General features: G+C 51.5%; 2 protein-coding genes across 11 annotated transcripts in view; one reads left to right on the top strand and one right to left on the bottom strand.

Moving 5' to 3' along the window:
• Nucleotides 1-15,210, top strand: part of RAPGEF1 (Rap guanine nucleotide exchange factor 1) — a 75,406-nt gene extending 60,196 nt beyond the window's left edge. For 4 of the 8 annotated variants that reach the window (XM_090121188.1, XM_090121186.1, XM_090121189.1 and 1 more), the window contains 15 exons: nucleotides 468-749; nucleotides 1,838-1,930; nucleotides 3,477-3,565; nucleotides 4,834-4,945; nucleotides 6,258-6,333; nucleotides 9,089-9,177; nucleotides 10,428-10,516; nucleotides 10,622-10,807; nucleotides 10,965-11,049; nucleotides 11,258-11,352; nucleotides 11,778-11,856; nucleotides 11,990-12,091; nucleotides 12,484-12,581; nucleotides 13,542-13,670; nucleotides 14,310-15,210. In XM_090121188.1, coding sequence (XP_089977314.1) covers nucleotides 468-749; nucleotides 1,838-1,930; nucleotides 3,477-3,565; nucleotides 4,834-4,945; nucleotides 6,258-6,333; nucleotides 9,089-9,177; nucleotides 10,428-10,516; nucleotides 10,622-10,807; nucleotides 10,965-11,049; nucleotides 11,258-11,352; nucleotides 11,778-11,856; nucleotides 11,990-12,091; nucleotides 12,484-12,581; nucleotides 13,542-13,670; nucleotides 14,310-14,460 — 1,755 coding nt within the window. In that variant the 3' untranslated portion in view covers nucleotides 14,461-15,210. The remainder of the gene's footprint in view (nucleotides 1-467; nucleotides 750-1,837; nucleotides 1,931-3,476; nucleotides 3,566-4,833; nucleotides 4,946-6,257; nucleotides 6,334-9,088; nucleotides 9,178-10,427; nucleotides 10,517-10,621; nucleotides 10,808-10,964; nucleotides 11,050-11,257; nucleotides 11,353-11,777; nucleotides 11,857-11,989; nucleotides 12,092-12,483; nucleotides 12,582-13,541; nucleotides 13,671-14,309) is intronic. The other 4 variants (XM_090121192.1, XM_090121191.1, XM_090121193.1 and 1 more) reach the window with 3 other exon arrangements.
• A 1,779-nt stretch (nucleotides 15,211-16,989) lies between these two features.
• On the bottom strand, nucleotides 16,990-18,849 carry PRRT1B (proline rich transmembrane protein 1B). Of its 3 annotated transcripts, none has more exons than XM_090121197.1 (4): nucleotides 18,773-18,849; nucleotides 18,035-18,365; nucleotides 17,827-17,961; nucleotides 16,990-17,753 (listed from the first exon to the last, which is right to left on the bottom strand). In XM_090121197.1, exons 2-4 carry the CDS (start codon nucleotides 18,236-18,238, stop codon nucleotides 17,607-17,609), a joined length of 486 nt encoding a protein of 161 aa, XP_089977323.1. In that variant the 5' UTR covers nucleotides 18,239-18,365; nucleotides 18,773-18,849; the 3' UTR covers nucleotides 16,990-17,606. The 3 variants fall into 3 exon arrangements, with proteins under 3 accessions (XP_089977323.1, XP_089977324.1, XP_031457619.2); XM_090121198.1 differs by having other exon boundaries at nucleotides 18,769-18,837; XM_031601759.2 differs by having other exon boundaries at nucleotides 18,035-18,847.
• Nucleotides 18,850-18,913: the final 64 nt, after the last annotated feature.

Genomic DNA, 18,913 nt, shown 5'->3' with positions numbered 1-18,913 from the left:
ATTGGGATCCAGTGGAAAATCCCAGCAAAGCAGTAAGCCCTCAGAGTGCTTTTCCCTGCTGAGATGCTTCCAGCACACTCACAGCCATGGTTTCTGTATACCTTCGCATCCCTTCAGCCAGCCTGGTGCTGTTAGCTGTGCTCTGTTGCTCACTGCTGCAGCACCAGGTGTCCCTCCGTGCTGACCACCCCATTGCCACCATTCATCCTGCCCTGGGCTGCTGTTTGTGGAAGGGCTCACCTCGCCATCAAACTTGCCTGCCCAGGTAACAATTCCTGCTCTAACACGTGGAGGAGAAAATAAGGCTGCCTCTGTTCAGGACTGCCTCTGGGCATAGAGGAGCCTTTGTTAGAATTACCTTGTGCTGTCACTGCTAAGCTACCGCTGATCTAATCACGTTTTCTCTTGTCTGTCTCCTTCCTTTTCCCATCTTTGTTTTTGTGTTGTTCATCTCTGCGTCCCCGTAGTACAAGTCTGTGTTTAGGTCCTACTCGCAGGACTTTGTGCCTCACAACCAAGTCTCCGTACCTCCTTTCCTGTCTTCTACCTCCTCCTCCTGCTCCACCGCACCCTTTCCGCCCGTCCACCCGTCTCCAAGCTCTGACCTCGCAGTGCCAGCCACAGCCAGCCCGTCTCCCAGCACTGGGGATGTGCCAAACTCCTCTTCACAGGAGAGCAGCTTTAACGGGAGTGCTCCTGTCTGCCTTCCTTCTGAAACCTCTCTCACTGATTCTCTGCAGACGCCTTCGGTGAGACTATCCAAAGAGGTGATCGTGTGCACCTTAACGCAAGGCCGGGCTTGTTTTTGTTTTAAAGAAATGTCACTTGTGTTTATAGCTGTGATTTGGTTTCCAAACTTGCGTGTGAATGCAGAGAGTACAAAAAAGATGGCTGCAAATCTGAGCAACCCCACAGGTTTGAGAGGTTGGAAACATAAAATGTCAAATGCTGGTGAAGGGGAGAGGAAGAGAAGTTGCTATAGCTTCCTGCAATTGTGATATGAATCAGAGGAAGGTAAAGGAGTGCTTGGAGAGGTTGGCTCCCAGCAGTGCTTCACATCTTGCAGGAGCTGCATCTCTGCTCTCCTGTTCCCTGAGTCCCTGGTGAGCCCCAGGAGCAGTGGCTTAGCTCAGCTCTGCACTTTCCTTACATAAGCCACTACTTTCTGTGGGCTCCTGCTGTCCCCAGCTGCCAGCACTGTTGGCACTCAGTGCAAAGTGTAACGCAGTGCTGAAACCTGTTCCCTCAGTTCAAGGTCCCTGGTTGGTTTAGCAGACCAGCAGGCAGGTTACTTCTTTAAGCACCTCATTTACAAGGCAATTTCTCATCTGTGTGTTGCAAAACCTAGGGTTGATGGGATCAGAGCCTCAACTCTGCCTCTTCACAATACTTAGAACAGGGACATACACCACAGAAATGAGTTTTTCACCTTTTAGACCTGACCTCGCTGTTGCATCTTTGTTGCCTCGGGTCCCTGTCAGCACCCAGCAGCCCTCAAGTCTGGCTCAGCCTGGCTCCTCGGGGCTGGCAGCAGCAGAACGGCGCTTGTGCTCAGGCTCTGAACGCTTCACAGCTGCACGCTGGATGTCCTCGTGTGCACTGTGCACCTGCACAGCTCCCATAGCAGCTCTCGCTATGCAGTGCCTGCTGCTGTCCTGCTGCAGCTCAGCGCCTTCAGGACAGTCCTTGACAACTCCGGTGTGGTCACCTCTGGGAATGTGCAGCTGGAGGACGGGCTGCCACCTCGGTGATGGCACCGCAAGGCACAAGTGCTTGCTACCAGCCAACGCTGCCCAGGGACACCGTCATGTATCTCCTTTCATCCTGTCTCCCCTAGAGTGAAAACGCCAGTGAGGAGGCTGGTGAGGGTGAATACGTCAATCTGTATTCCTCTGGCCAGAGCAACGGGGAACTCCCTCATTCTGGAGGAGTAAGTAACCGGGAGAGGCCACGCACTGGGAAGGGGCTGCCTGGTGCATGCTGAGCTCACACTGTGGCCCGGCCCCTGCACACCCCGGGGTGCCCGGTCCCCTTGCTGGTGGTCCCTTCGCTTGCCCTCTCCTGGCTTGCAGGCTTTGGTGGCCTCCTGTTGTGGTGCTGAGAGCCCCTGCAGGACGGAGGGATGGCTTTGCCTTCCTCCCTGGCCCGTTTGTGCTTTGCTGTTTGTTTGGAGCTGCTTGCGTAAGGTTCCCTTTTAGAGAGCTGCACTCTGACCAGCACGGTCTTCTGTCTGTGTTTACTCTTGTAATCGCTTTGGCTTTCCTATTTCAATAAATAAAGCCTTGTGCTCCCCTTTTTTAATTCTTATTTTTCCTTCTCCACTTGGCTACAGAATGATCAGCAGCACCGTAACCACGCACTGCTTCTTCCTTCACGCCAGCCTCCTGTCTGAGCTGTTCCCTTGAGATGGGGCATACCCCATGGCAGGGAGGTGCCACCTTCCTGCTGTATCACCTCAGAGCTCTGTGCTGCTCCTTTTGCCAGCCCTCACCTAGAGTGGCCCATCTGCAGGATGTTTCCAAAACCTGTTGGCACTAAATATCCAAGGAGACAGTGCTCCCATCATTCCCCTTCATGAGGCAGCCCTGGGCAATCACTAACTGATTCTTAACTTGGAAGCAAAGGACTTCACAGATAGATGCAGCCTGGAGAAATTCTAGAGACACTGACAGATCTCAGCTCCCTGGTGCACCTTCCCCACCAAAGCTGGGCAGGGTAGAGGTGCTTTCAGTCCTGTCAGTTCCGTAGATGGAATGTCCAAGGTCTGCTTTGCATGATGTCAAATAATCCTAAACTCCAGCACTGTTAGATTAATATCCCCATTTGCCATTCATGGCTGTTTCTCTCTTTAATAAATGGCTAATTTAAAGTGCTGCAACTCTATTTGCTCTGAGCTGTCCACCTGCTGTTCCATGCTGTGTTCAGGTGGTTCTGCTTGTTTGCATTAGATTCATTTCCACAGCCATGAATTGTGAAGTGGAAACGTTCCATCATTGTGTGATGGAGGAGAAGGGAGTAGGAAAGGCACATTGCATCCCCCCCTCCCCAGGGCAGTCTGGTCTTTTGGGGGCTGTAACTGAGAGGGGAACTGAAACTGGAGAGCTTGGAGCTGGCTGTGTCTGTTCTGATTAAAGCAGAAGGCAAACGTATTTCAACAGTAAGGGCTGAAAAAAAAAAAAAGCAGTGAGAGGGTTAAAATTCAAGACAACAGCTGACTTGTGTTGTAACTTTCAGCATCATTTCACAATGTTAAAGGCAAACAATACTAATTACAGTAGTCTCCAGAGATGGTCCCAAATTTCCTATCTAATTAACTTCTGTGTTTTCCTGGCATTTGGCATTAACTTGCATCAATCTTTAACTGCTCTGAAGGAATTTACAGTAAAGAGACATTTAGAGGCAGTAAGACTGAAAATGCAGGCTTGGCTGTGGTGCAGGATCCAGGACAATAATGAAAAACTTCCTTCTCTTTGCAGGAATCTCCCTCTCTCAAAGACGGCCATTCCAAAGACTCCACTTCAAACAGCAGTGCTATGGGGAAGGAAGGCAAAGATGGTGCTGAGAGGTGAGCCTGGCTCCCCTGTTACAGCTGCTTCCCTGCTGGAGGTGTGCAGAGCACCAGCAGTGTTCCTCTCTCCCTTTCCTCTGCCAGGGCTCCTTGTGGCCACCTCTTCTGTCCTCAGCCCTTCAGATTTTAAGCCCACTGGGTTTAAGCTGGGTTTTTTTGCACAGTGGCAGAGCAGTGAGATCCTACTGCAGAAGGAGGATGAAGGCAAGATGGCATTACTTAACTCAGCGAGCCAGTAGGGGTTAATGCAGCCTGTGTTCGTCACTGCAAGGCCATCTCATTGGCAGTCCTGTCATAGGCACTGGCTGCTCCCTCCTGCTTCCAGGGAAACGTGAAAAAAGTCTGTGTGTCACTGCTGGGAAATAGTCTTCGAGAAGGGAATTTCTTCCTAACCCTGCTAGTTAAAGGCTGGCAGAGGCCCCAGTGCAGGAGCCTTTATATCCCTTCTAATGCTCTTAGCTATCATTTGCCTATGTAAATGAAGAGGTGCGGGCTGTAACAGATGGGCTTCAGTAGGAGTGGAGTGAGTGCTTCCCTGCTGCTTGAGATTGCTCTTCAATTGCATTTCTAAGGCAAAAATAGAGAACAGCATTGTTTTGTGTGTGACTGTCAACTTCCCTCCTCCTTTTTTCTGCAGTTGGTTTGAGGGTTTTAATCCCTGCAGTGAAGGAGACAATACAGCAGTGCTCTGCAAAGCTCAATGCAGACTGTTGCACCAAATTCTGACCTGTGCCTGGGGAAAGCAGTAAGGGATGTGCAGTTATTTCATTTTCTTATGAATGCAGGCATAGAGAACGTGCCCAGGTGCAAAAGCAAAAAAGTGATCAGGATGCCAAATTTTCCTGCAGAAATAGTATATATATGTATGTATACATACATATATTTTGGTCAGCTCACAGCTGATAGCAGCATTTAGAGCATGTTTAGTCTCTGTACATTTGAGGGAGGGTTTAGATTTGTGTGCACTAATAATCTGGTGAATTGAGGAGATGTGAAAGTGTGTATTCATGCAGGGCATAGTAAAATCCTTTCTGCCAGAAATCCAGGCGAGTCCTAAAGCTTTGTCTGTTTTTCAAGAGGTGCACAAAGTAGCAGAATTACTGCTAGACATTTAGGCTTGTTTGCAAAAGCTTTACCTCCAGGCCTTCTGTGTACTTACTGCTACTTAGTGAGGATCTGTACACTGAGAGCTCAGGTGGACTCAGCATCCCTCGGTCATCAGATGGGCGATGACACTGATGGTTGTTTGCCTGTTTTTTTTACAGGCAGCAGCAGTCACCAGATGCTTTGGAATCGTCACAGTTGGAGGAAGAAGTGGATGAGCTCTCCCTTATTGACCACAGTGAAATTATGGCTAGGTTAACACTGAAGCAAGAGGTAAGTTCCTTCAGGGTATTGTTCATGTTCTTTGGTTTATATTATATTGAAAGCTGATTTTCTGAAGGCATGGTTAGCAGGTTTCCCAAGCAGGGCATTGCATTACTGATGGAGAAGTCAAAATAAGAAATGACTGTTTCTGGCTTGAGTGCATTCCCAGACACTGTTGCTTACTATGCTCTTCAACCAAGCTGTATTTTCATGCAGCTTGAGGGAATACACAAGCTTTTGAAGCTTTCAGATTTGTCAAGGGCTATCCTGAACAATAGAAAGAATTTGTCATTTACTGACACTGGGCCACTGAGAGAGAGAATGAGAATCTATTGCTGATTCCATAAGTATATTTTATGTGTCTTGCCAGAGAGTCACTTGAATTCACATTTTAGACATAGCTGCTTAGTGGCTGTAAGTCTGTGGGTTTTTTTTCCAGTGTTTTGCATATTAAACTAACAGGCTTAGATAAGGGAAGCCAGGCACAATTCCAGTCTGACCTGCAGGAATATTTCCATCAACTTTAAAAAAAACAGCACACGAGAACAACAGTGATTGCTGATCGTTTTGGAGTAGCAGATCTGCGTCAGCCCTTAACTTTTTTCTTCCTTTTTTCTTCCTTTATGGTCTGTGTGTTATAAACAATATAGTACTGCTCCTGCACGCCATTTCCTGCAGCGTGGGAACCACTGGCTGACTGATAGATCAGTTCTGCATATTTTCAGTTGTGAATAGCAGGAGCTAAAAGAGGGGTGTTCTCAGAGCGATAAGGCAGGGGTCAAGCAGTTAGCAGGGCTGTTCTTCTGCTCCTGGTTATTGGATTGCTTCAGGTGACCTCCAGCCAAATAGGTCCAGGTTAGGGAATTAACATGCTAGTTTTTTGATGTTCCAGGGGCATGCAAGTTGAATGCACGACCTCTCACCCCAGCAGCCAGTGTGGTACATGATCCTGCACTTTGAGACAGTTCACACAGAGCTGCTGCTCTGTTAATGGTCTTTTGGGAGCATTTGGGAATCTGGGATATTTCTCTTCATTCTTCTGTGGCCAGAAGGTTCAGCTTTCACTGTGTTTCACAGCCTGGTTTTAAGGAGTCAGAGGCCCTGAGTGGTGATCGACCCAGATCCTCATCTGCGACACCAAATGTTTGACTCAAATTCCAGGATTAGCCCAGCACTTTGAGATCATGTCCCAACTTGAGCTGCAAACAGTGCCAGGAACAGCGTGTGCTCTGCCAGTTAGTGCTGAGTTTGAGCCCCAGAGATGGTAAACCAGGCCGAAGGAGCTTGGATTGTGCGTAAAGCTCTTCTGTTCTCACTGCAGGGAGATGATGGGCCAGATGTCCGTGGTGGATCTGGAGATATTTTGTTGGTGCATGCAACGGAGACCGACAGGAAAGGTACAGGGGATGCCCCAAAACAAAGCTGGGGAGTATGACCTGATGTGGGCTTTTGCTGCTGGGCTTCTGCATCTCTCTGGTGTGAGCAGTGACGATGTGACTCTTGCTGCTGGACCAGGGTGGAGAACTCTGCATTAATCATCCCCTGAGTTGCAGGGAGGGGGGATTGTGCTTATCTTTGGTGAAACAGAGGTAAGCTGGATAAGCGCCTGGTCATTCCATTTAACAGCAGGGCTGGAATTAACTCCTCATGGCCCTGGAGCCTGCTGAGGGCAGGCAGATGCTGTCTTCTGAATGTGCAGAAGTGATGGGGGCTTTTGTACCCATGGCCATCAGGCACTGCTGCCACCACCTCCTCATATTGCCTTGCTTCCTCATCCAGCTCTGTACCACTACACCTAGACCAGGGCAGGGAGGGAATTTACTGCACGTGAAATGAGATGTGGAGGAGAGAGCCAGGGGTGGCAGCTCCTAGCTCTATTTGTTACAACCCCACTCTCAATCCAGCTCCAGTCACCACCCACGTGGAGCAGCTCCCTTCCAAGAGCTGTGACACACGCAGTCATTGCAGCATTTCCAGAGAGTGATTTTGAACCTGCCAAATGCATTTGTGCTGATGGCCTTTAACCAGAATTGATCTCCTTATCTCCTGGGATGCAAGGCGAAATGTTCTAACCCTCTGAACCACTCAGCTCTCATATTTTAGAGGTTTGATAGCCAAAGGGGAGATATCTTTCATGTGCATTTTTAAATGGCAGCTCTTATACTGTAGCATAAGGTGTTTCCAATTACTTATAGCACCATTCAGCTAGCAGGAAAATCCTTCCCTTGGCAGATATATTTCCCTATTTACGTCAGGCATCAAATCCAGGCACAGAGGACCAAAGCTAGGAACGTACTAGAGAGAATTCATTGCCCTGTGGTTAGATAAGTACATTAAAAAAAAAAAAATCTAAATGGAAATGCCCCGTGTAGAAAAGCCAAAACTGGAATAGAGAAGCTCTGATTTACTCTTGCTGTTCTCCAGAACATTGGAAGAACTTCCCCACCGTGTTTAAAGACCACCAGTTGACAAAGGGATGTGTGCTCAACCACCACTTCTGAATGGGGAGCTCAGAGGAGGCTGCAGGCAGTGAGGTGAAGGCTGAGGAGAACCTCTCGAGATGAGGAAAAAGCAGAGCAGGATTCTAAATGCACAGCAGGACAGGGAGAGAGGATGGGCAGAGGGGGAGCAGTGCATTTCTCAGGGCAGTCGCACAGCTCAGCCTTGCATGCTCTGCCAAGCTGCTGATCTGAATGGAGCACGGAGGAATTTGTGCTATGCTAACCCAGTGTTTGGGTGACTGAGAGGGTTAATGAATTAAGCTTACAATGAGAAGAATTCAGGGCTTGTAAATCAATCAGCCAAACAGCACAGAGGGGTATAGTTAAGAGGCTTTCCTTTAAAGATGAATTTCTTGGCAGCTTGGAGTGCCAAAGCAGACCAGCTGTATTACCTCACGTTGCCTTTTGGGCAGATGGGAACCCAGAATAAATGTAACTCCACGCCCTGTTGCATGATGCTTCTTGTCCATTTGAGTTTTCTAAAAGAGCTAAATGGAATAAGGGATGAAAGGAGACTTGTGGTCTTTGGGATCAAAATCCATGGTCAGTTAAGTGCTCGCAGCCGCGTGCGAGTGCAGGATTACAGCTGGAGCAAGCCTAGGGCTCACCCCTGACATGACCACCCAGCCTCCAGCTTTACAGCTTACATCTGATCTCTTTAGCCAAGAGCCAGCAGCACGCTCTGCTTTCACAGCACGAGGAAGAAGCATCTCTGTGAGGCTTCTGCCAAGAGAAACACTGCAGGTAGCGACACACGGCTCTCACGCTGTTCCTTGCTTTCCCACCCTTCCCTGCACAGTGGGCTCACGTTCTAGCATGTGGGTGTGGGTGTGGGGTGCTCCCTGTCCTGGTGGAACATGCACAGCCAAGCCTGGGCAGGCACAGCAGGAGCCTTCCCCTCTGGGTGCTGCTGAGCCTCTCCAGTGGTTGCAGCGGGGCAGGCAGGGCAGTGTGCCATCGCACTGCAGATGCTGACTGCAGCACAGCTTGATTTGATATCAGGCCTAATTAACTTCTGTTTTGACCACAAGGCAGTTTTTGTGTCGTGGCAGGGTCACACACGGGGCAGAATCAGTTTTTGCTGTGCAATTTACTCTTTTGGTTGAAAATAATCAGATATTTACACTGCCCTGGGGCAGACTTCCTGGAATACAGCAAGGGCAGAGGGGGCTGCAGCACCAAGCCATCACACTGAAATATGTGTGTTCCTGTTCAGGAGGGAAGTGCCTGTCTTCTGCAGGGCTCTGTGCTGCCTGAGCAGTAAAGGCAGAACAGGCACCCACCTCTCATTGTGTAGATCTTCTCTTTAAAGCATCCCCAGGGCTTTCAGCACATTTGAATTTGACCTATTTGACAGTCCCTGTCCCATAAACAGGTGTGTTTCATCAATCCCTTTGGTGGTCGCATAAGCTTGAAAGCAAATTGGAGTGCTGCAAATGGGAGTCAGCCTAAGGGACAGGGCAGCTCCTGCTCTTGTGCCTAAGGGTCCATCTGCTGGTGAGAAACAACAGCACAGCTTTTCAGTACATCTCATCCTTGTCAAGATGTGTCTGTCTCAGTGTCCTCTTCCTGTGAGGCTGGATTCAATCTTACATGAAGCTTCATTTTCTGCAGGCAGGGTTGACTGAGGCTTCCTTGTCTTTCTCCGTAGATCTGGTGCTGTACTGTGAAGCCTTCCTGACTACATACAGGACATTTATTACCCCTGAAGAACTCATCAAGAAGCTGCAGTACAGATATCCTTTTCCATGAAAGGCAGTTCGCCCCAGGGAGCAGAGCAGAGCAGTCGTCAAGGAGTGAGCTGATGGTGAACTGGCTGGTCACAAAGCTGCTGAGAACACTGTGCTGTGATCACCCTGGAGGTGCCCTGAGCAGCACTTCCTTCATCTCTGCTGCCTGCAAATAGGAAATGCCACAGGGCAGGTCTGTAGGGAGCAGAGTGCTGGACCTGTGTGGTGTCCTGGGGGCCCTGGCAGGACAGAAGAGCAGTTCAGATTTTCTGTACAGAACTGGGGAAGTGGTCATTTGTTTGTCCGTTGTGGTCTGTAGAATGGGGATCGTGTGTCCGTCCTTCCAGAGGAGCTGAGAGAATTGCTTGGGCAGATGTAGGTTAACACCAGCGATGGCTAAACTGTCAAGTCCTGTTCTCCCTCTTATTACAAGAAATGCAACACAGAAGATAACGTCCTCTTAGCCTCCAGCTCTGAGCTTGTATCTGCTAACGAGGCCAGGGCTGGACGCACAGTGTGAGTGTCAGTGCTCCTGGCAGCACAGAGCAGGCTGCTCGCTGAGCAGCTGCACGCAGTGCCTCCCTTGGCTCTGTCCTTGTCACTCCCAGAGCCTGGTGGGCTCTGCTCCTGCTCACACCCACAACAAAAGCAGCCTGATGTCACCCTGCCCTGAGCCACAGCTCATCACTGCCATCTGCAGCAGGGACAGCCTCTGTCTCTCCTGCTGGGATCAGTGCTGCCAAGGACACAGCAAAATCTCCTTGAAGAGTAACTGTCGGTGGAAGTATTGGCTGGGGCACTCCTGCAGGCCCTCTTTGATATTTGGCTTGCAGTTTCCCTCTCCATTTGTGCACCTGGTGGAAACGTGCTCAGCCTCTGCTGTCTCCTTCACTGCCACTCCCCATTTGGGCAGAGAGGAAGGTGGAGGTCTGAGATCTGTCTGATCTGAGATGTCTCGGTCTGGTGTGGGAGATGGCAGCAGAGGAATGTGGCTCATTAAATGCCACCTTAGAGACAATAGTCTGAGGGTCCACCTGTTCTGCTAGCATCAGTTCTGCAAGGCACAGGGACTCCCTCACACCCCTGCTGCATCCCTGGTGGCAGCTCAGTGCCATGTTAATTAGAGCCATAGCAGTGTCCTCCATCTCCTAGAAACTCAAGACCAGTTTTAATCAAGATGGAACAACACCCGTTCTGATGTTCCTCAGGGCAGCTGTTAATTGTTCTAGCGGTTGATTCTTTAATTTGCAACCAACATATGAGAAGTTTTGCCACTTCCCAGATACGTTTAAGAAGCGAGTCAGTAAGAACACCTTCTTCGTGCTGGTGAGAGTGGTGGATGAGCTGTGGTGAGTTGCCTTCATAGTTTTGGGGTGGGAGCTGCACAGTCTGTAACAATACCAGCATCCTGGAGTCACAGTCCTGATGCCTGCCCTGGCTTTGCCATCTTTCAGCTTAGTGGAGCTGACAGAGGAGATTCTCAAGCTGCTGATGGACCTGGTGTTCCGGCTGGTCTGCAACGGGGAGCTGAGCCTCGCCAGAGTGCTGCGCAAAAACATCCTGGACAAAGTGGATCAGAAGAAGATGCTGAGATACGCCAATTCCATCAAACCTCTTGCAGCCCGAGGGGTGGCAGCCAGGTGAGAAAGCACACGTGTGGCTATTTCTTGGTCCTTTCTCAGTAACAGGGCATCCTTTTTATTTGTACACCAGGCTTTTCTTAGTCCAAAATAGAAGAAAGGAAAGAAAACAAGTTACATTTTCATATTCTTTCTTCTTCTTCTTTTTTTCCTGCAGACCGGGGACCTTGCATGATTTCCACAGTCATGAAATAGCTGAGCAGCTGACCCTCCTGGATGCTGAACTCTTCTATAAAATCGAGGTACAGAGACAAGGACAGGAGGAGGGCAGAGGGAGAGATCTGCACACATCCCCTCTGCAATCTCTGGTATTCCCAGCACACTGCAGAAGACAGCTGAACTTGTGTCAGCAAAAGACTGTGACCACAGGCTGTGGCTGGGAATCCTAAGGCAGAAATCCCATGATAACGTGTGGTATTCTCCCACCCCTCTGTTTTTCTTCCTGGGCAGATACCAGAAGTTTTGCTTTGGGCAAAAGAGCAAAATGAAGAGAAGAGCCCCAACCTGACGCAGTTCACAGAGCACTTTAATAACATGTCCTACTGGTAAGGAGCTCACAGCACCCATGGCACTGAGCTGTGCCTAACCTCCCCTGTCTTAGAGCTCAGGATATTCCTTGCAGAGTTGGGTTCTTGTAAGTGGGATCACATGGGTGTTTTTGGGCAGGAAGTAGATACAAGTTTGGTGAAGCTCAAGAGAAATAAAATGATGAGTTCTGGAGGGCACTGTAACATGGAGGAATTATTGTCAGTACCACTGAGCCCTTCAAACAAACGTTCCCCTTGCAAATGAATGCACTCTGTGTATGATTGTTGTTCTCACCCTTGGAATTACTCCTCGCTCAGTTTAAGTTGGAGATATCAGAAACTCAGTGTTGTTGATCCATCCTCAATAGTTGTTTCATAAATGAAACGAGAGGAAATCTGAGATCTGCTTCAGTGAGTTTATCCTTCTCTCTCTGTTCTTCCAGGGTCCGTTCCATAATAATGCTGCAAGAGAAAGCCCAAGACCGAGAGAGGCTGCTCCTTAAGTTTATAAAGATTATGAAGGTATCAGCTCAGTGCTGTGAATCACCCATGCTGTTCTTTAGCAGCAGAGTGGGACATGCCAGATGGTAAAGCTGTTTTATGTTCTAAGGCATTACAGATCTCTGTGTAACTCATATATTTTCCCTCTTCACAGCACTTACGAAAGCTGAATAATTTTAATTCCTATCTGGCCATTCTTTCTGCACTGGATTCTGCACCCATCCGAAGGCTGGAGTGGCAGAAACAAACCTCGGAGGTGAGGAACAGTACAGGCTTTCATATGTAGGGGAAAAAGGATAACTGTGGTTGTGATGTGAAGCAGCAGGGTGAGTTACAACAGCTCAGCAGCATGACAGGGTGGAGGGATGGCGGATGAATGCTCTCCAGTGGGCGTAATGGCACAGTGCTGGCAGCCTGCAGTGCTGCAGGGCTTTCTGACAGCTGTGGAAGTGCCAGCACTGCCCCGGGCTGAGGGAACAGCTGCTTCCTCCCTGTGCAGTGAAGCTTTGGTGGAGCTGAAGGCAATGTGTGAACACAGCAAGGGTCAGACTGAGCAAACACACTGGTGGTGGTTGCAGGGTGGCATTAACTCCCTGGGAGAGAGGTTACAAAGATAAAGGGGTGACTGGGGGCTTTGTGTTCTGCCAGGGCCTGGCTGAGTACTGCACACTGATTGACAGCTCCTCATCCTTCCGCGCCTACCGAGCTGCCCTGGCTGATGTGGAACCTCCTTGCATCCCATACCTGTGAGTTGGTGCTTCCTTTTCTTCTGCCTTTACTTCTGTGCATTCCAACAGTTCCTTCAGAGGTTTCTCAGCAGTTTCAGCCCAGCTGAGCACTTAGCCTCTGCCCTACATCTAAAATGACACATCGTGCCACATCAGACCCACGTGCCCCCTCTGAGCAGTCTGTCCTGCAGCAGGGAGGCAGCCCTTGGCACAGCTCCCTTTTGTGACGCTGCATTCCCAGTACAGGATGACTGGATTTCTCCATCCACTGCCACCAGTGAGGATCTCATTCCCTTTTATAACTGTGGATCAGAGCTCAGACCACCTGCTGCTGCTGTTTCAGATGCTTTTTGTCTGGACTTTTTCTTTTAGTGAGGGTGACTGGCAAAGGAAAGACTCTGGCTGAATCTTCATCTGACACCTTTTAACTATACTTTCTTTGGGGTCTGTGCACTGCAGGACAAGTTTTCCATGAGCTGCAGTGGGTCCCACAGCTTCAAGCTGCTTCTTGCTCCTCTGCAACAGCTCAGATTCTTATGGCTGAGAAGAGCAGTTAAATTAAGAATCTCCCTTAGCAAATACAAGTGCTTCATCCTGTTGACTTGAAGCCCTTCCCTTCTTCTGCAAGGACTCTCTGATCGAGATAGCACATTTGCTCTGCTTTTGCACCAGTAGAACTTCTGGTCTCGCTTTCTTCCATTGCACAATTCCTGAAGGGAGGAATGTCACCTGGTGGGGGACTGGGGAGGGCTGCAGGGAATGCAGAGGGTGGGAATGAACACAGCTATTCTTGCTCTCGGCTGCACTTAACACCTGAGCACCTCCGTATCTGCTGCCGGGGAGACATTTCCCTCCAGTTTAAAACTGGAGCTGGTCAGGCTCTGTGTGGCTGCCCTTGGCTGGCTCTCCTGCCCATGTATGGCAAACCTCTATGCTTGTTTGCCTACTCTCTGGCTCTATGCCCTTTCTCTTTTTCAGAGGCCTAATTCTGCAGGACCTGACCTTTGTTCATTTGGGAAACCCAGACTACATCGACAGCAAGGTGAACTTCTCCAAGCGCTGGCAGCAGTTTAACATCCTGGACAGCATGAGGTGCTTCCAACAGGTGTAAGTGCAGCTGTGGGGGTCCGAGCCGGGCACTGTGGGGGCACAGGAGGGACAGCATCGAGGTGGAGATGTAAGGGGACCTGGCAGTGACACGGTTACAGTGCTTGTGGTCTGCTCCCCTCCCTGGGTTAGATAAGATTACTGAGTTGTGATGGTGTTTTTCCACTATTGCTTTTAAAATCCACTGTCTTTATGTTTTCCTACTCTTTCTTTCCATGGCAGATTTTGCTGTGGCTGAGAACAGAGGTTCTCAGGAAAACAAAGGGCTTTCCTCAGTGAATATAGAATGGCCTGGGTTGAAAAGGACCACAATGCTCATCCAGTTCCAACTCCCTGCTGTGTGCAGGGTCCCCAACCAGCAGACCAGGCTGCCCAGAGCCACATCCAGCCTGGCCTTGGATGCCTGCAGGGATGGGGCATCCACAGCCTCCTTGGGCAACCTGTTCCAGTGCCTCACCACCCTCTGGGTGAAAAACTTCCTCCAAATATCCAACCTAATGATGTTTTGTCCCCTCGGTGTCACAGCCCATCACAAGTGGGCTCAGGCGACACAGAACACAGCGCAGGATCTGTGTGGGGACGTAGCAGGGGGTCCCTCAGCCCCTCGTTTAACTGCAGCCCTTCTGTGTGGTTCTGCAGACATTACGACATCAAGAGGAACGACGACATCGTGTCATTCTTCAACGACTTCAGCGACCACCTGGCAGAGGAGGCCCTGTGGGAACTGTCCCTCAAAATCAAACCTCGGAACATTACAAGGCGGAAAACAGACCGGGAAGAGAAAACTTAGGAAGAGGGTTTGTGCGAGCGAGGAGAATTGCTCGGCAGGCGCACAGAGGGCAGCTATGAGACTGGAGTTCAGTATTTGTACCTGTTACGGGGTGACACAGCCTCTCTCCGGGCTGGCAGCGACTTCGGGGCTGTGAGCGTTGGCAGAGCGGTGGCCGCCGTGCGGACGGCAGCAGGCTGAGAGCGCGCAGCGCTCGCCTCCCTCCTCCTCCCATCCCTCTGTGCCATCGAGCAGCTTTTCCACCAGGGAGAGAGCTTTGTGGAAGGAGGGTCCCAGGCAAGTGTGTTACTGATGGTGTTTGGAAACACGCGGGCTTTTGTCTTCATCCAGGACAGAGGATGAGCAGAGCTCGGCGCCCACGGGCTCATCTCCGCCGTGGTGTTCAGCAGACAGTAGCTGAGGCTTTTCCCAGGAAGATGGGGCTGAAGGAGCCCCGCTGCCTGCCGGAGGGCTGGGCTTGTTTACAAGGGGCTTCAGTTTGCCCCAGATCTCTCTCGCCTTCTCAGTGGGGTGAAGGCACCGCTAATGGATACAGAAGAGGCACTGAATGGTGGGCAGGGAGCCGCCGTCTCCAGCCATCGTACCCCCTCCTCCTCTCAGATCTCACTATTTAAGCCACAGTGATCCCTCTGACCCCTGGAAATGTTGATAGCCGTGGTACCGCGCTCACCTGCCCTGTGGGCCCGTATCTTGTAGTGATGGTACTAGCTTTTGCACAGTAAATTCTGTAGTATATGACTGTAAATATTAGTACTTAGAATCCATTGGAGATTTTTCTTTTTGATGCATGTCTGAATACCGATGGGTTTATAGGAAAAAAAAAAAGTGCAAGACATGATGTGTATAAAACTCACAAGCAGTGACAGCATCGTTCCGAGTGCTGGAAGGAAGGAGGCTGAGGGCTGCCCAGGGGCACTGGAAGAGCCAGCAGCCCCTCCCTGGGGCTGGAAGGAGCCCAGTGCTCCTGGCCCCCTCCATTCCTCTCCTTGTTGCCAAATGGTTCTCATCCCAATGACCCGTGGTGCTGTGCTCAGAAGCCCCTTTATGCCCCATCCCCAGCACTGCCCGCACCCCGCGCTCCCCTCCTGTTCCGTGTGCCTTACTCAGCCCCACCATCCCCACTTTGTGTCCCCATCCCCTCTCCCAGGCTGTCCCCCCCGCTTCCTTTCTGGCCCCATTCAGTTGTTTACATCGTGGGTCGTGGTTCTGAGCACATGCTGTAGGTTTTACCCCCTCGCAAGGCCTTCTGCAGAGCCGTGTCCCAGGGTCGCAGGTTTTTCAGAGCTCCAACACAGTCCTGCAGCTCAGGGCAGTGGCTCACAGGGGATGTTTTGCAGAGCATCCTCGCTTTACTTCTCCATCGCAGGTCAATGTTTGCCAAGCCTCTGTTTGTTCTGGGTGGATCAGAGTGGCGAGCACTTCCTTCTGCAGATTGCAAAGCCTTGCCTGGCCATGCCTGCAGCACAGTGCTTTGCTCCGCTCATGAGGTTGCACCCAACATCATCACTTTCCCACTGGCACCGGGGCTGCAGGTGCAGGACAGCCTGGGGTGTGAGGTGAGCACTGTGCTCTGTGCTGCACAGCCCACAGCAGCAGGAGGAGAGGAGCCCTGGCTGTGCTGTGGCACCTGAGTCAGAACACTTCGAAACCTTTTATTTTTTTATGGCACTGTTAACTGCCAAAGCTTTGCAATCCCCAAACCAGGAAGTGATTCTTTTCCTTTGTAAATAAGATTTAAAGAAAGCAACACGATGAGATGGAAAAGGCAAACGCAGCCCACACCCGGTGCAGAGCTCTGCTGGCCCCATCACTGCTGTGTGCTGCAGGAGTGTCAGTGCAGGGACAGCACGAGGATGGCCCCATCACTCCAGGTCCCCATGTTCTGGAGATGAAGGGAGCAGCAGTGCTTTGCTCAGGGCTCAATGCAGAGGGATGGGGGTGGGGAGCACCTGGCCCTCAGCTCACCTCTCCCCTGGGGGGAGCCCTGGGGGTCTCTGTTCTCCCAGGGCAGGCAGGAGGGAAGCGATGTGCTTTGCTATCAGCGCTGTGCTGCTCCCCAGCCTCCCCCCAGCCCCAGCTGTTTGGCTGTATTATATATTTACCACTAACCCAGTCCCAACGGTGGCATCTTCCTGCAAACATTTCAAACCTGTAACTTTTATATTAAAGACAAATAAATACCAGTAACAAACCTGCCTAACGATCCTGTTTACAGTGCATGCAGCAGTCTGTGGATTAAAGTGACAATCGAATCCGCTCCTCAAGTTGGTGTGGCCTCGTGTTTTCTCACATCCCCATCCAGCTTTTCCTCTGCCATTGGCCCTTTTTGCTGTACATCACTTGCTCCCCTACTGTGGACCCCCCCCAAGCACAGCACAGGGCCCTGCAGGGAACATCTCCTCCTGTCCCCCCTCTGAGCACTGATGGGAATGGAGGGCTCTGAACCCTTTGCTGCAGCCCAGCCCGTGGCGTGGCCATAAATAACCCCTGAGCGGCTGCTGGTGCTATTTCAGTCCTGGATGGGGTTCAAAATTCCTCTGGAAATAATGGGCAGAGGAGGATGCTCAGACACTGAGCGAGCGCGCGACGCCGGCTGTGAGTGTGGGGGCTTTGGAGGAAGTCCCAGGTTGAATGAATGGAGGAGAATTTGCCCTAACGTTTGTGGTGGATGAAAGCCATGGGGGAAGAGGGACTGTGGTGTGCACAGAACACAAAGGCTTTGGCTGTGTGTATTTTATTTAGAACTGGAAGCAGCACTGAGGAGGCGATGCAGCACAGCTGTGCATGCAGAATTGCTATAGAAGCTAAAATACGTGGGGAATCTTTGCATGTTCCTAATTACCAGGGGGACTTCTCATGTGCTTGCACACCAGAGCAGCCCATGCAGAGCTGCTCGCTGTGGCCATGCACTATGGAGCCGTTCGCTCCATTCCCAGCCCCAGCCCTGCACAGTGCCATGCATCCCGCTGTGTCCCAGCGCTGTGCTGCTGCCCACAGTGTTGTGCAGCTCCCAGTGTCAGTCCCAACAGAGTCACTGAGCACCCCGGTGCAGGGCCGATGCTGCACACGGCTGCTGGGCTCGGTGCTGGCATCGCTGCTCCTCACCGATGGCACTCAGCTCTGCGCTCCGTGTCCCTGTGGCCCCGTCACCAGTACAGAGCCACCAGGACGTAGACGACCCAACTGAAGGAGACGAACAGCCCCAGGATGAGGCTGAACAGCACCAACGACTGCGCCTTCTTGGACGCCACCTGGGCCTGGGCCACGTCCCCGCGGCCGAGCGCAGCACGGGTCTGATGTGGGGAGAAGGGGAAAGGTCAGCGGGGTCACAGCACGGGGCAGGGGCTGAGCGGGGCCCATCCTTACCTCGTGCGAATAGAGGAGGGCGGCGAGCCCGGTCAGCAGGCAGCAGAACAACGTCACCAGCACCGACTCCACCAGGTAGTCCTTGGGCGGCTGCTGGGCGGCGGTTGGAGGCCCCGTGCCAGGAGGCCCCACGGACTGCAAGGACAGAGTGTGGGTCAGCGGCCGTGTGTGCCCGCGGAGGCAGAGGGGAGCAGGCATGGTTACGTACGGCGGTGCAGGGCAGCGGCTGCGGTATGAAGGGCGGCGGGTGGGGATGGGGCTGGGGGTGGAAAACCACCGGGAACAGCAGCTCCGCGCTCTTGGGGTCGGGCGGTGAGTAGGGCGGCGGGTCCTCCTCAAAGGCCGCATTGCTGACAGCCACCACCCGTCGCTCAGCCCCCACCCCGGCCTCCATCCTGCCGGCCTCCTCCATCCCTCCAGGCCTTGGGCGGCCCCGACCCCGCGTTAATCATTGACCGACGGCATCCGGCGGCGACAGGCAGGGATGGGGTGAGCAGGGCTGCGATTTGTCACAGTAAACACGGCTGTTGGGACAGAAACTGCATTCATAGCACGTGGATTAGCTACATACTTACATTAAAGACGTGCCACGTCTATTTAGCTATGAATACACATATCCTGTAGCCCCTAACTATACAGGGGCTGTATGGGGTGCGTATATGTATGCGAATATAAGCGATCGCTGTGCCTATTAGCATGTAACTTAAATAAGTGCACATACAGCTGTGTGTGAGCCTATGTGTGCGTGTGCTGTGTGTACATCATGAACACACACAGTCATGCATCCGCCTGTATGGCATTACACAGTCCTGCATATATCTGTGGTGTCCTTACATTGCACATTGTACATTGCACAGCATTTGGCTATAGACACACCCTTGCACGCACCCATATGAGATATATACATACATGTATAGACACATACGATGTAACCATACATACGCACGCGTGTAATGACGTACAGGTGCCCCTTGCAGCCCCACACGCCCTCAGGGCTGCCCCACGCCCCGCCCGCCCCGCTGCGGCCCCACGTGTCAGCGTCGCCCCGCCCCGCCGCCGAGCCGCGCCCACCGCTGACCACGCCCCC

Source organism: Phasianus colchicus, chromosome 19 (assembly GCF_987193195.1).
Source record: "Phasianus colchicus chromosome 19, bPhaCol1.hap1.1, whole genome shotgun sequence".
In the NCBI taxonomy this organism is placed as follows: Eukaryota; Metazoa; Chordata; class Aves; order Galliformes; family Phasianidae; genus Phasianus; species Phasianus colchicus.
The sequence above is the reverse complement of the archived record's forward strand: the minus strand, read 5'-3'. Positions and strand labels throughout refer to the sequence as shown.

Coding starts and splice junctions, on each gene's coding strand:
- PRRT1B (XM_090121197.1), bottom strand. CDS start 18,238: ATGGAGGAGGCCGGCAGGATGGAGGCCGGGGTGGGGGCTGAGCGACGG. Junction 17,962..18,034: donor AGCCGCTGCCCTGCACCGCC/GTACGTAACCAT, acceptor CTGTCCTTGCAG/TCCGTGGGGCCTCCTGGCAC. Junction 17,754..17,826: donor CCCTCCTCTATTCGCACGAG/GTAAGGATGGGC, acceptor TCCCCACATCAG/ACCCGTGCTGCGCTCGGCCG.